The sequence below is a fragment of the Melospiza melodia genome, assembly GCF_035770615.1.
Source record: "Melospiza melodia melodia isolate bMelMel2 chromosome 7 unlocalized genomic scaffold, bMelMel2.pri SUPER_7_unloc_3, whole genome shotgun sequence".
Taxonomy (NCBI): domain Eukaryota; kingdom Metazoa; phylum Chordata; class Aves; order Passeriformes; family Passerellidae; genus Melospiza; species Melospiza melodia.
Window position 1 is genome coordinate 108,484 of NW_026948499.1, and position 15,182 is coordinate 123,665.

Sequence of the window (15,182 nt, forward strand, 5' to 3'; positions counted from 1 at the left end):
AACTGCCCTCACCCAAGATGGCGGCGCGGCTTCACCCCAGATCCGGGCAGTTTGTGCTAGTTGAGCCTGCGGAGCGCTCCTGGGGGACTTTACTGGATGTATTTGGGCGCTTTGGTTGAATGCCAGGGAATTTAGGCTCAGCCCCAGGGGATTTAGGCTCCATTCCGCCATTTCCAGGCGGATTCCGCCTGTCCCGGCTGGATTTATGAGGGACCGCGGAGCGCTCTGAGGAGCGGGCGGAACTGCCCTCACCCAAGATGGCGGCGCAGCCTCACCCCAGAGACGGGCAGTTTGCGCTGCTTGAGCCTGGGGAGCGCTCCTGAGGGACGCTGCCCGGTGGATTTGGGCGCTTTGGCTCAATCCCAGGAGATTTAGGATCCAGCCCCAGGGAATTTAGACTCCGTCCCGCCATTTCCAGGCGGATTCCGCCGTTCCCGGCTGGATTTATGAGGGAACGCGGAGCGCTCTGAGGAGCGGGCGGAACTGCCCTCACCCAAGATGGCGGCGCGGCTTCAGGGAAAGAGCGGGCGCTGTCCTGGTTCTCTTCAGAGGCGCCAGGGGTGTGAAAAACGCCAATCACTTGTTTTTAAAATTTTAAAAATTTAATAGTAATAAAAAGGCTATAAAAATAGTAATACAATTGCAGTAATAATAATGTGAACAATTTAAATTAAGACAATATGAGACAACAAATACAAAGAGTTACGGATGTCCAGGTACCTTTGTCAGGGCAGCACGAGCCCGAAAAAAGACCCACGTTAACAAAGTATTAACCCTTAAAAATCACAGCCTGTTGCATAGTCATACATGTCTTACATGATGCATCAATTCCATTCAAACACAGGATTCTGTCTGATCATCGTTAGCTTCTTCCTCCGAGTCCTAACAGCGCCTTCGAGGGCGAAAGAAGTTCGTTTCTCCTGATTGAAGGGCAATGAATTCTTTTTCTCTGAAAGATTCAGGTGTCCCTTGGCTGCTATCTCACTACGAGTCCTTTCTTTAAAAAAAGTATCCTTCATAGCATCATTTCTATTTTAACATTTTGTTATAACCTAAAACTATATTTAACACAGTACTAAAGAGAACTTATACAGCATTACTTTCTAATACAGGACATATAACATTCATTTTAATAATTGCAAAAAGCCAATCATAAAATAAATGCATTTTTCACAACTGCCATTATCATGTCATGGCAGTGACATCATCATCCCTGCAGCAGATTTCAGATGTCCTCGATGGCTCTTTGGCACCGCTTGGCCAGCTCACGGGCACTGGGCCTGGCATGGCCACCCTTACTACAGCAGTCGAGGATATCATCAATAATCCCCAGCAGGTGATCCTTGGCCAGGCGGGCGTTGGCCTCCCACAGCCGCTCGGCCTCGGCCACCTTGGCCACCAAGTCCTTGGGGACAGTGGGGAACGCCACATTTGTCCCCTCCAGGGCGGTCTCGGTGTCCCTGAGCAGGCGCTGCAGCTCCTCGGGGAATGCGGTGGCTTCGTCACACGCGGCCACCAAGCGCTCCAGCAGCCCCAGGGCCGCCCACACCCGCTCTCTCACCATGGTGGCCGTTGTTTCCACGCTTACAACCACCATGGCCTCTCTCCTCACTGGGGATTCAGGCCCGGCCGCCATCTTGGCCCCCTCCTCCCTGCCCAGGGCCTGACCCAGCTCCACCCTGCGTTCCTCAGCCTTCCCATCAAAGGCAGCCTTGGCCTGCCGCTCCCTGAACTCGGCGATGAGTGCCTCAGCGACCACCCTCCTGCACGTGTTGCGGAGCTCGGGGGCTGTCCTGGCCACCTGGCCCCAGCGGTTCACAAGCACAGCCACCCACCCCTGCCACTCGCTGGCCACCATTGCCACACGGTGAATTAGGTGTAGTGTAATGGAAAAGCCTGCCCAGAATAAAGATGGCGGCGCTGCTTCAGGTGAAATCTCGCGAGATTTGCAAAAAAGGCGGGAACATGGGCGTGAGGGAGGCGTATTCAAGATGGCGGCGGCGTCTGAGGGGAGCCGTGGAGCCTTCTCCGGCGTCAGAAACGCAAGTCACTTTTTAAAAAAATATATAATTTAATCGTAATAAAATAGCATAAAATTATCCACATGCAGCAAAATGCCCCATCTGTGTTGTCAAAAATGTCCCCTGAGTGAGGTCAATTCCCATAAGGATTTGGGACATTAGTCTCAAATACTGCATGGGGAGGGGAGAGGTGACAGCAGTGATGTCCCCGATTATGTCAGTGCCATTATGACGTCATGGCAGTGACATCATCATCCCTGCAGCAGATTTGGGATGTCCTCAGTGGCTCTTTGGCACCGCTTGGCCACCTCTCGGGCACTGGGCCTGGCACGACCACCCCTGCGATAGTAGTTGAGGATGTCCTCAATTATCCCCAGCAGGTGATCCTTGGCCAGGCGGGCGTTGGCCTCCCACAGCCGCTCAGCCACGGCCACCTTGGCCACCAAGTCCTTGGGGACAGTGGAGAACGCCGCATTTGTCCCCTCCAGGGCGGTCTCGGTGTCCCTGAGCAGGCGCTGCAGCTCCCGGGGGAACGCGGTGGCTTCGTCACACGCGGCCACCAAGTGCTGCAGCTCCTCGGGGAACGCGGTGGCTTCGTCACACGCGGCCACCAAGCGCTCCAGCAGCCCCAGGGCCGCCCACACCCGCTCCTTTACCATGGTGGCCGTTGTTGCCTCACTGGCAGCCACCATGGCCTCTTCCCTCACCGGAGATTCAGGCCCGGCCGCCATCTTGGCCCCCTCCTCCCTGCCCAGGGCCTGATCCGGCTCCACCCTGTGTTCCTGAGCTGTCCCATCACGGGCAGCCTCGTCCTGCAGCTCCCTGATGTTGGCGATGAGTGCCTCAGTGACCACCATCCTGCAGGTGTCACGGAGCTCGGTGGCCTTCCCGGCCACCTGGCTCCACCTGTCCACAAGCACAGCCACCGACCGCTGCCACTCGCTGGCGGCCATTGCCACACAGTCCGGGGTTGTCCATAGGGTTCTCCTGAGGGCAGCCAGGTCCCGGCTCAGGGAGGGGACAGGGTTATCATCATCATCGGTGACAATGTGGTGCCTCCAGCTGTCATCAATGCAGCGCAGGGCGACCCGCAACTCCTTGGTGAATTCCTTCAGGCCCCTGTGCAGGCGCTTTGAGGACTTGAGCAGCATCTCCTCCTCCTCCTGCGTGGGCAGGGTGGCCAGCAGCTCACCCAGGATGGCCACCACGGTGACCTGTGGCTGCAGCATAGCTGGGGACGGCTGGGGAGGGGACAGCAAAGGTGTCAGGGACCTGGTGGCACTTGTGGCCTCCTGCCCCCAAGGGGTGCCATTTGCCCCCTCTGTCCCTTTGTCAGCCTCTTGTTTCACTCTGGCACCCCCTGCCCCTCCCCTCATAGCCCCTCCCACCTCCTGCTGTCCCCTCTGCCAGCCCCCGTGTCCCCTCCCCGCCGTGTACACCCCATCCCTCACTGTCCCCACCCCCCGTGCGACCTCCTCCCTTCCTGTCACTCCCTCCTGTCCCCTTTATGACCCCTTATCCTCCCTCCCCCCGCCATCGAACCTTTTGGAGCTCCGTGCTCACTGGGGACACCCTGGGGACACCTTGGGTATGCTGTGAGTGTCGAAGGAGCCTTGGGATGTCCTCCATGGCTCTTTGGCACCACTTGGCCACCTCATCGGCACGGGGCCTGGCACGGCCACCCTTGCTATAGTAGTCCAGGAAGTCGTCAACTGCCCCCAGCAGGTGATTCCTGGCCAGTTGGGCGTTGGCCTCCCACAGCCGCTCGGCCATGGCCACCAAATCCTTGGTGATATTGGGGAACTTCTTCTTTGTCCCCTCCAGGTCAGCCTTGATGTCCCCGAGCAGGCGCTGCAGCTCTCGGGGTAACACGGCGGCTCTGTCACACGCGGCCACCAAACACTGCAGCAGCCCCAGGGCCGCCCACATCTGCTGTGTCACCATGGTGGCCCTGGTTGCCTCGCTGGCAGCCTCCATGGCCTCTCTCCTCACCTGGGATTCACACCTGGCCACCACCTTGGCCCCCTCATCCCCGCCCAGGCCCTGACCCAGCTCCACCCTGTGTTCCTCAGCCTTCCCACAAGGAGCAGCCTTGGCCTGCAGCTCCCTGGCCCGGGCGGTCATTGCCTCAGTGGCCACCCTGCAGGTGTCGTGGAGCTCGGTGGCCTTCCCGGCCAGCTGGGCCCACCTGTCCACAAGCACAGACACCGCCTGCTGCCACTCGCTGGCCACCATTGCCACACGGCCCTGGGTGCTCTGTGGGGTGCTCCTGAGGGCAGCCAGGGCCCGGCTCAGGAAGGTGAGAAGGCCATCATCATCATCATCGGTGACAATGTGGCGCCTCCGGGCGTCATCCATGCAGTGCAGGGTGAGCCAGAGCTCCTTGGTGAATTCCTTCAGGCCCCTGTGCAGGCGCTTTGGGGACTCGAGCAGCAGCATCTCCTTCCATGTGGGCAGGGTGGCCAGCAGCTCGCCCAGGGTGGCCACCACGGTGACCTGTGGCTGCAGCAGGGCCCGGGACAGCTGGGGAGGGGACAGGGGTCGTGTCAGGGACCTGGTGGCACTTGCAGCCTCCTGTGGTGGCCCCAGTGCCCTCAAGGGGTGACATTTGTCCCCTCCGTCCCTTTGTCAGCCTCTTGTCCCCACTGCCACCCCTGCCAGCCCCCGTGTCCCCTCCCCCTCCCATATCCCCCATTCTCCCCCCACCGTGTCCCCTCTGTCCCTCTCTCCCTCCCCCACCCTCCCCCATCGCACCTCTTGGGGCTCCGTGCTCACTGGGGACACCTTGGGGACACCTTGAGGACGCTCTGGGGGTCGAAGGAGCCTTGGGATGTCCTCCATGGCTCTTTGGCACCGCTCGGCCACTCCACACGGGCCGGGGCTGACGGGAAAATCAGTGAAATAGAACTTGGTGATGTCGTCAACTGTCCCCAGCAGGTGATCCTTGGCCAGGCGGACGTTGGCCTCCCACAGCTGCTCGGCCTCGTCCACCTTGGCCACCAAGGCATCGGGGAGTTTCTTCTTTGTCTCCTTCTGGGTGGCCTTGAGACGCCTGAACACGTGCCACAGACTCCAGCGGAAGGTGGCGGCTTCGTCACACGCGGCCTCCGAGTCCTCCGGGACATCAGGGGATTTCTCCTTTGTAGCCTCCAGGGCAATCTTGGTGTCCCCGAGCAGGCGCTGCAGCTCCCGGGCGAACGCGGTGGCTTCGTCACACGCGGCCACCAAGCGCTGCAGCAGCCCCAGGGCTGCCCACACCCACTGTCTCTGCTTGGTGGCCCTTGTTGCCTCGCTGGCAGCCACCATGGCCTCTTCCCTCACTGGGGATTCAGTCCTGGCCGCCACCTCGGCCCCCTCCTCCCCACCCAGGGCCTGACCCAGCTCTACCATGTGTTCCTGAGCTGTCCCATCACGGGCAGCCTTCTCCTGCAGCTCCCTGGCCTGGGTGGTGATTGCCTCAGTGGCCACCTTGCTCCAGGCGTGACAGAGCTTGGTGGCCTCCCTGGCCAGCTGAGCCCACCTGTCCAGAAGCAAATCCGCCGACAACTGCCACAAACTGGCCGCCCTTGCGACGTCACCTAGGCTGATCCCTGGGGTGCTCTCGTAGGCAGCCAGGGCCTTGCTCAGGGAGGTGACAGGGTGGCGCCTCCAGGTGTCATCAATGCAGCGATTAAGGGCGACCCGGAGCACCGCGGTGAATTCCTTCAGGCCCCTGTGCATCTCCTCCTCCCGCCTGGGCAGGGTGTCCAGCAGCTCGCCCAGGGTGGCCACCACGGTGACCTGTGCCTGCAGCATGGCCGGGGACAGCTGGGGAGGGGACAGCAAAGGTGTCAGGGACCTGGTGGCACTTGTGGCGTCCTGAGGTGGCCCCCTGCCCCCGAGGGTTCCCCTTTGTGCCCCTCCCTGGAGGGCTCTGCTGTCCGTCTGTCCCTCCCTCGTTCCCTCTGCCACTTCCCTCGTAGCCTCTGCCACCCTCTGCTGTCCCCTCCACCACCCCGAGACAGTCCCTGGTCCCCTCCCCATCCCATCGCACCTCTTTGGGCTCCATGGTCACTGGTGACACCTTGGGGACACCTTGGGAACGCTCTGGTGGCGAAGAAGCCGCGAGACCAGCGCCGGTCCCGGCCCAGACTCGGCCCCCGGGGACGTCGCCGAGAAAATGGCGGAGCCGCCTCAGAGAGGGTGGGAAAGTGGCTGGGCGCCCGCCCTTTCCATGGAAGCTCAAGGATTTGGGCGCTTTGCCTCAATCACAGGGGATTTAGGATCCACCCCCAGTCGATTTAGGCTCCGTCCCGCAACTTCCTGGCGGATTCTGCCGGGCCCGGTCCAAAACCGGTCCCGGTGGCGGCGCCAAGAAAATGGCGGAGCAGCCTCAGGAGGGGCCGGAAAGGGGCTGGGCACCCGCCCTTTCCAGTACCGCCCTTATGCATGGATACCCCAGGATTTGGGCGCTTTGGCTCAATCCCAGGGGATTTAGGATCCATCCCCAGGGAATACAGGCTCCGCCTCGCCATTTCCAGGCGGATTTCGCCATTCCCGGCTGGATTTAGGCGGGAACGCGGAGCGCTCTGAGAAGCGGGCAGAACTGCCCTCACCCAAGATGGCGGCGCGGCTTCACCCCGGAGCCGGGCAGTTTGTGCTGGTTGAGCCTGCGGAGCGCTCCTGGGGGACTTTACTGGATGGATTTGGGCGCTTTGGTTGAATGCCAGGAGATTTAGGCTCAGCCCCAGGGGATTTAGGCTGCATTCCGCCATTTCCAGGCGGATTCCGCCTGTCCCGGCTGGATTTAGGCGGGAACGCGGAGCGCTCTGAGGAGCGGGCGGAACTGCCCTCACCCAAGATGGCGGCGCAGCCTCACCCCAGAGACGGGCAGTTTGAGCTGCTTGAGCCTGGGGAGCGCTCCTGAGGGAGGCTGCTCGGTGGATTTGGGCGCTTTGGCTCAATCCCAGGGGATTTAGGATCCAGCCCCAGGGAATTTAGACTCCGTCCCGCCATTTCCAGGCGGATTTCGCCGTTCCCGGCTGGATTTATGAGGGAACGCGGAGCGCTCTGAGGAGCGGGCGGAACTGCCCTCACCCAAGATGGCGGCGCGGCTTCAGGGAAAGAGCGGGCGCTGTCCTGGTTCTCTTCAGAGGCGCCAGGGGTGTGAAAAACGCCAATCACTTGTTTTTAAAATTTTAAAAATTTATTAGTAATGAAATGGCTATAAAAATAGTAATACAATTGCAGTAATAATAATTTGGACAATTTGAATTCAGACAATATGAGACATCAAAGACAAAGAGTTACGGATGTCCAGGTACCTTTGTCAGGGCAGTACGAGCCTGAAAAAGGACACCCGTTAAAAGAGGATTAACCGTTAAAAGCAATACCCTGTTGCATATTCATACAGGTCATACATGATGCATCAATTCCATTCAAACACAGGATTCTGTCTGGTCATCATCAACTTCTTCCTACGAATCCTAACACCGCCTTTGAGGCGGGAAGAAGTTCGTTTCTCCGGATAGGAGGGCAATGAATTCTTTTTCTCTGAAAGATTCAGGTGTCCTGTGGCTGCTATCTCGCTGTGACCCCTTTCCTTAAAAACAGTATCCTACATAGCATAGTTTCTATTTTAACATTTTGTTATAACCTAAAACTATATTTAATGCACTACTTACGAGAATTAATATAGTGTTACTTCCTAATACAACATATATAACATTCATTTTAATACTTGCGAAAAGCCAATCATAAAATAAATGCACTTTTTATAACTGCCATTATGACGTCATGGCACTGACATCATCATCCCTGCAGCGGATTTGGGATGTCCTCGATGGCTCTTTGGCACTGCTTGGCCACCTCACGGGCACTGGGCCTGGCACGGCCATCCTTGCTATAGAAGTTGAGGATGTCCTCAATTATCCTCAGCAGGTGATCCTTGGCCAGGCGGGTGTTGGCCTCCCACAGCCGCTCGGCCTTGGCTACCTTGGCCACCAAGTCCTCAGGGACAATGGGGGACGCCTCATTCGTCCCCTCCAGGGCGACCCTGGTGTCCCTGAGCAGGCGCTGCAGCTCCCGGGGGAACGCGGTGCCTTTGCGACACGCGGCCACCAAGCGCTCCAGCAGCCCCAGGGCCGCCCACAGCCGATGTCTCGCCCTTCTTGCCTCGCTGCCAGCCTCCGTGGCCTCTTCCCTCACCGGGAACTGAGGCCTGGCCGCACCCTCAGCCCCCTCCTCCCCACCCAGGGCCTGACCCAGCTCCCCCGTGCGTTCCAGAGCTGTCCCATCACAGGCAGCCTGGGCCTGCACCTCCCTGCCCTGGCTGGTGGCGGTGCCCGCCCTGTCGGCCGCCTTGGTGGCCAAATCCCTGCAGGTGTCACGGAGCTCGGTGGCCTTCCTGACCAGCCTGGCCCAGCTGTTCACAAGCACAGCCAACGACCCCTGCCACTCGGTGGCCATCGCCACACGGAGCCTGGTGGTCCGTGGGGTGCTCCTGAGGGCAGCCAGGGCCTGGCTCAGGGAGGTGACACCGCCATCATCATCATCATCATCATCATCATCATCATCATCATCGGTGACAATGTGGCGCCTCCAGGTGTCGTCAATGCAGTACCGGGTGTCCCAGAGCTCATTGGTGAATTCCTTCAGGCCCCTGTGCAGGTGCCCTGGGCACTCGAGCAGCAGCATCTCCTCCTCCTGCTGCGTGGGCAGGGTGGCCACCAGCTTGCCCAGGGTGGCCACCACGGTGACCTGTGGCTGCAGCAGGGCCGGGGACAGCTGGGGAGGGGACAGCAAAGGTGTCAGGGACCTGGCGGCACTTAGGGCCTGCTGGGGTGCCACCCTGCCTCTGAGGGGTCCCAGTTTGTCCCCTCCATCTTTCTGTCAGCCTCTTGTTCCCTCTGCCACCCCCTGCCCCTCCCCTCATAGCCCCTCCCACCCCCTGCCCCCAATGCTGTCCCCTCTGCCACACCCACCTGCCCTCCCTGTCCCCTCCCCGCCGTGTACCCCCATCCCCCTCTGCCCCCTTACCCCTTTTCCCTCCACTCCTCTGTCACCTCCCCCCTTCCTGCCACTCCCTCCTGTCGCCTCCCTCCATCCCAGTGTTCCCTCCATCCCCAGGAATTGCCCCTTCCTCCTCAGTGTCCCCTCAGTCCCCCTCTCCTCCCCCAGCTCCTGTCCCCCCGTCGCCCGTTAAACCTCTTTGGGGCTCCATACTCACTGGGGACACCTCGGGGACGCTCTGGGGACACTCTGGGGGTCGAAGGAGCCTTGGGATGTCCTCCATGGCTCTTTGGCACCGCTCTTTGGCCACCTCACGGGGGCTGTCGGGACCACCATTGAACAAGACCTTGATGGTGTCCGGAACTGCCCCCAGCAGGTGATCCTTGGCCAGGCGGGCGTTGGCCTCCCACAGCCGCTCGGCCTCGGCCACCTTGGCCACCAAGCCCTCGGGGACATCGGGGAACGCCTCATTCGTCCCCTCCAGGATGGTCTTGATGTCCCCAACCCTGCGCTGCAGCTCCCGGGGGAACGCGGTGGCTTTGTCACAGGCGGCCACCAAGCGCTCCAGCAGCCCCAGGGCCGCCTCCAGCTGCTGTCTCACCATGGTGGCCCTTGTTGCCAAGCTGGCAGCCAACCTGGCCTGTTCCCTCACCTGGGCTTCACGCCCGGCCACCACCTCGGCCCCCTGCTCCCCGCCCAGGGCCTGACCCAGCCCCACCATGTTTTCCTGAGCTGTCCCATCACGGGCAGCCTCGTCCTGCAGCTTCCTGGCCTTGGTGGCGATGGTGGCCGCCCTGTCGGCCGCCTCAGTGACCATCACCCTGCAGGTGTTGTGGAGCTTGGTGGCCGCCCTGGCCAGCTGGGCCCATCTGTGCACAAGCACAGCCACCGAGCCCGGCCACTTGCTGGCTGCCTTTGTCACATGGTGCCAGTCGGTCCATTCGGTGCTCTGGTAGGCAGCCAGGGCACAGCTCAGGGAGGTGAGATGGTCGCCATCAGTGTAGGTGGGAGGGTCATCATCACTGTCGGTGACATTGCGGCGCCACCAGGTGTCATCAACGCAGTACAGGGTGACAAGGAGGCTCTCAGTGAAGTCCACCAGCTCCCAGTACAGGCTCAGTGCAGACACGGGCAGCAGAATCTCCTTGTCCCTCCTGGGCAGGGTGTCCAGCAGCTCGCCCAGGGTGGCCACCACGGTGACCTGTGCCTGCAGCATGGCCGAGGACCGCTGAGGAGGAGACAGGGGAGGTGTCAGGGACCTGGTGGCATTATGGCCTCCTGGGGTGTTCCCCATCCACTGAGGTGTCCCTTTTGTCCCCTCCGTCCCTTTGTCAGCCTCTTGTTCCCTCTCTCACCCCCTGTCCACCCCCTCATAGCCTGTTCCACCCAGTGCTCCCACTGCTGCCCACTCTGCCACTCCCCCCAACCCCCATGTCCCCTCATCCCCCCTTTCCCCTCCACCCCTCTGTCACCTCCCCCCTTCCTGCCACTGCCTCCTGTCCCCTTTGTGACCCCCTGTTCCCTCCCGCCAGCCTTCCTGTGTCCCCTCCATTTCCCCATTGCCACCCCTTCCACCCCAGTGTCCCCTCTGTCCCCCTCTCCCCCACCCCTGTCGCACCTCTTGGAGCTCCGTGCTCACTGGGAACACCTCGGGAATGTTCTGGATGCTCTCTGGGGGTCGAAGGAGCCTTGGGATGTCCTCAGTGGCTCTTTGGCACCGCTTGGGCACCCCACGGGCACTGGGGCCAGTGGGACCACAGGTGAAATGGAAGCCGATGACGTCTTCAAGTGTCCCCAGCAGGTGATCCTTGGCCAGGCGGGCGTTGGCCTCCCACAGCCGCTCGGCCTCGGCCACCTTGGCCACCAAGCCCTCGGGGACATCGGGGGAAGCCTCATTCGTCCCCTCCAGGGCAGCCTCGATGTCCCCAACCCTGCGCTGCAGCTCCCGGGGGAAGGCGGTGGCTTTGTCACAGGCGGCCACCAAGCGCTGCAGCAGCCCCAGGGCCGCCTCCAGCTGCTGTGTCACCATGGTGGCTGTTGCTGCCTCGCTGGCAGCCACCCTGGCCTCTCTCCTCACCGCGCCCCACCAGCCCAGGGCCTGACCCAGCTCCACCACGTTTTCCTGAGCTGTGCCATAAAGTGCAGCCCAGTCCTTCAGACCCCTGGCCTGGGCGGTGGTGTTGGCCGCTCTTTCGGCCGCTTCAGAGGCCACATTCTTGTAGATGTCACGGAGATTGGCGGCCTTCCTGGCCACCTGGGCCCAGCTCTGCTCGAGCGCATCCACCGACCGGTGCCACTCGCTGGCGGCCATTGTCACACGCTCCCGGGATGTCCCTGGGCTGCTCTTGTAGGCGGCCAGAGCCTGGCTCAGGGAGGTGACAGGGCCACCATCATCGCAGGCGACATTGTGGCGCCTGCAGGTGTCATCAATACAGCTCACGGTGGCCCAGAGCTCATTGGTGAATTCCTCCAGAACCCAGTATGGGCACCCTGGGGACAGGAACACCAGCATCTTCTTGTCCATCCTGGGCAGGGTGTCCAGCAGCTCGCCCAGGGTGGCCACCACGATCACCTGTGGCTGCAGCAGGGCCAGGGACAGCTGGGGAACAGACAGGGGAGGTGTCAGGGACATGGTGGCACTTGCGGCCTCCTGAGGTGGCCCCTCAGCCCCCAAGAGGTCTCCTTTATTCCCTCCATCCCTCTGTCAGCCTCTTGTTCCCTCTACCACCACCCTGCCCCCACTGCTGTCCCTCTGCCACCCCCTCCATCCTCTGTGTCCCTCTTCCCCCCCTCTCTCCCGCCTTGCCCCGTCGCACCTCTTGGAGCTCCTTGCTCAGTGGGAACACCTTGGGGACACCTTGGGGACGCTCTCGGGGTTGAAGGAGCCTTGGGATGTCCTCCGCGGCTCTTCGGCACCGCTCGGCCACCTCAGTGGAGTTATTGTCACCAAAATTGAAACAGAAGTTGACGATGTCATCAACTGCCCCCAGCAGGTGATCCTTGCCCAGGCAGGTGGTGGCCTCCCACAGCCGCTCGGCCTCGGCCACCTTGGCCACCAAGTCCTCGGGGACATCGGGAGACGCCTCATTTGTGTCCTCCAGGGCGGCCTCGATGTCCCCAACCCTGCGCTGCAGCTCCCGGGGGAACGCGGCGGCTTCGTCACACGCGGCCACCAAGCGCTCCAGCAGCCCCAGGGCCGCCTCCAGCTGCTGTCTCCTCCTGGTGGCCCTTGTTGCCTGGATGGCAGCCACCCTGGCCTGTTCCCTCGCCTGGGCTCCCTGCCCGGCCACCACCTCGGCCCCCTGCTCCCTGCCCAGGGCCTGACCCAGCTCCGCCGTGTTTCCCTGAGCTGTCCCATCACGGGCAGCCTTTTCCCGCAGCTTCCTCACTCGGGCGGTGGCCGTGGCCTCCTCGGAGGCTGCCTCGGTGACCACCTCCTTGCAGGCATTGCGGAGCTTGGCGGCTTTCTTGGCCAGCTCATCCCAGCTGTCCGCCAGCACCCACACGGGCCACGTGCGGGCTGTCATCGTCACACTGCTCCAGGTGGTCCACGGCGTGCTCTGGTAGGCGGCCAGGGCGCGGCTCAGGGAGGTGACCGGGTAGGCAATGCCGTCGGGGTCGTAGCAGTGGTACCAGACACACTTAGTGCACCCCACGGCTTCCCACAGCCCCTTGATGAATTTGTTCAGGTCCTCGTGCAGGCACGCCGGGGGCATCACCAGCAGCAGCGTCTCCTCGTCCCGCCTGGGCAGGGTATCCAGCAGCTCGCCCAGGGTGGCCACCACGGTGACCTGTGGCTGCAGCAGGGCTGGGGACGGCTGGGGAACAGACAGGGGAGGTGTCAGGGACATGGTGGCACTTGTGGCCTCCTGGGGTGCCTTCCTTCCCTCAAGGGGTGCCATTGGACCCCTCTGTCCCTTTGTCAGCCTCTTGTCCCTGCTGCCACCCCCGTGTCCCCTCCCGCCCCATATCCCCACATCCCCCATTGCCCCATTCCCCCATACCGTGTCCCCTCTGTTGCCTCTCCCTGCTCCCCTGTTGCACCTTATGGAGCTCCACACTCACTTGGGACAACTTCAGGATGCGCTGGGAACGCTCCGGGGGGCGAAGGAGCCTTGAGATGTCCTCCATGGCTCTTTGGCACCCCTTGTCCACCTCACGGGCAGTGGGCCTGGCACGGCCACCCTTGCTACTCAAGTCGGGGATGTCATCAATTATCCCCAGCAGGTGACCCTTGGCCAGGCGGGCGTTGGCCTCCCACAGCCGCTCGGCCTCGGCCACCTTGGCCACCAAGTCCTCGGGGACATCGGGGGATGCCTCTAGGGTGGCCTTGATGTCCCCGAGCAGCAACAGCAGCTCCCGGGGGAACGCGGTGGCTTCGTCACACGCGGCCACCAAGCGCTCCAGCGGCCACAGGGCCACCTCCAGCTGCTGTCTCACCATGGTGGCCGTTGTTGCCTCACTGGCAGCCACCCTGGCCCCTTCTCTAACTGGGAATTCAGTCCTGGCCGCCACCTTGGCCCCCTCCTCCCTCCTCCCGCCACCTCGGCCCCCTCCTCCCTGAGCCTGACCCAGCTCCACGCTGTGTTCCTGAGCTGTCCCATAACGGGCAGCCTTGGCCTGCAGCTCCCTGAGCTCGGCAGTCATCGCCTCAGTGGCCACCTCGCTCCAGGTGTCACGGAGCTCAGAGGCCTTCCTGTTGAGCTGGGCCCACCTGTCCACAAGCACAGCCACCGACCCCTGCCACTCACTGGCCGCCATTGCCACACGGTCCTGGGTGGTCCCTGGGGTGCTCCTGAGGGCGGCCAGGGCCCGGCTCAGGGAGGTGACACCGCCATCAGCATCATCGGTGACAATGCGGCGCTTCCAGGTGTCATCAATGCAGCGCAGGGTGACCCGCAGCTCCTTGGTGAATTCCTCCAGGCCCCTGTACAGGTGCTTTAGGCACTCAAGCAGCATCTCCTCGTCCCGCCTCGGCAGGGTGTCCAGCAGCTCGCCCAGGGTGGCCACCACGGTGACCTGTGCCTGCAGCATGGCCGGGGACAGCTGGGGAGGGGACAGCAAAGGTGTCAGGGACCTGGTGGCACTTGTGGCGTCCTGAGGTGGCCCCCTGCCCTCGAGGGTTCCCCTTTGTGCCCCTCCCTGGAGGGCTCTGCTGTCCGTCTGTCCCTCCCTCGTTCCCTCTGCCACTTCCCTCGTAGCCTCTGCCACCCCTCTGCTGTCCCCTCCAGCACCCCGAGCCAGTCCCCGGGTCCCCTCCCCGTCCCATCGCACCTCTTTGGGCTCCATGGTCACTGGTGACACCTTGGGGACACCTTGGCGACGCTTCGGTGGCGAAGGAGCCGCGAGACCAGCGCCGGTCCCGGCCCAGAATCGGCCCCCGGGGACGTCGCCGAGAAAATGGCGGAGCCGCCTCAGAAAAGGTCGGAAAGTGGCTGGGGGCCCGCCCTTTCCATGGAAGCTCAAGGATTTGGGCGCTTTGCCTCAATCACAGGGGATTTAGGATCCACCCCCAGTCGATTTAGGCTCCGTCCCGCAACTTCCTGGCGGATTCTGCCGGGCCCGGTCCAAAACCGGTCCCGGTGGCGGCGGCAAGAAAATGGCGGAGACGCCTCAGGAGGAGCCGGAAAGGGGCTGGGCACCCGCCCTTTCCAGTACCGCCCGTATGCATGGATACCCCAGGATTTGGGTGCTTTGGCTCATTTCCAGGGGACTTAGGATCCATCCCTAGTGGATTTAGGCTCAGTCCCGCCATTTCCAGGCGGATTCCGCCTATCCCGGCTGGATGTAGGCGGGAACGCGGAGCGCTCTGAGGAGCGGGCGGAGCTGCCCTCACCCAAGATGGCGGCGCGGCTTCACCCCGGAGACGGGCAGTTTGCCCTGGTTGAGCTTGGGGAGCGCTCCAGGGGACTTTACCGGATGGATTTGGGCGCTTTGATTGAATGCCAGGGGATTTAGGCTCCATTCCGCCATTTCCAGGCGGATTCCGCCTATCCTGGCTGGATTTAGGAGGGAACGCGGAGTGCTGTGAGGAGCGGAACTACAAAGATGGCGGCCCTGCTGCTCTCGCGAGACCTGTTGCGAGAAGAGCCAAACGCAGCCCGGGCCAATCAGAAGCCGCGCTTGGCAGAAGTACTGGCGGAAGTGCCCCTGCGGCGGCGTCGGCGGCCG

General features: G+C 62.2%; 2 protein-coding genes across 2 annotated transcripts; both read right to left on the reverse strand.

Annotated features, from left to right (window-relative positions):
- Nucleotides 1–248: 248 nt before the first annotated feature.
- On the reverse strand, nt 249–5,741 carry LOC134432929 (uncharacterized). The gene is made up of 6 exons (XM_063181797.1): nt 4,776–5,741; nt 4,014–4,544; nt 3,675–3,923; nt 2,678–3,184; nt 1,562–1,801; nt 249–329 (listed from the first exon to the last, which is right to left on the reverse strand). Exons 1-6 carry the CDS (start codon nt 5,739–5,741, stop codon nt 249–251), a joined length of 2,574 nt encoding a protein of 857 aa, XP_063037867.1.
- A 1,452-nt stretch (nt 5,742–7,193) lies between these two features.
- LOC134432937 (uncharacterized) lies at nt 7,194–13,485 on the reverse strand. Its single transcript, XM_063181803.1, has 5 exons — nt 13,077–13,485; nt 11,828–12,829; nt 10,630–11,610; nt 9,229–10,239; nt 7,194–8,786 (listed from the first exon to the last, which is right to left on the reverse strand). Exons 1-5 carry the CDS (start codon nt 13,452–13,454, stop codon nt 7,812–7,814), a joined length of 4,347 nt encoding a protein of 1,448 aa, XP_063037873.1. The 5' UTR covers nt 13,455–13,485; the 3' UTR covers nt 7,194–7,811.
- Between the last annotated feature and the right edge of the window lie 1,697 nt (nt 13,486–15,182).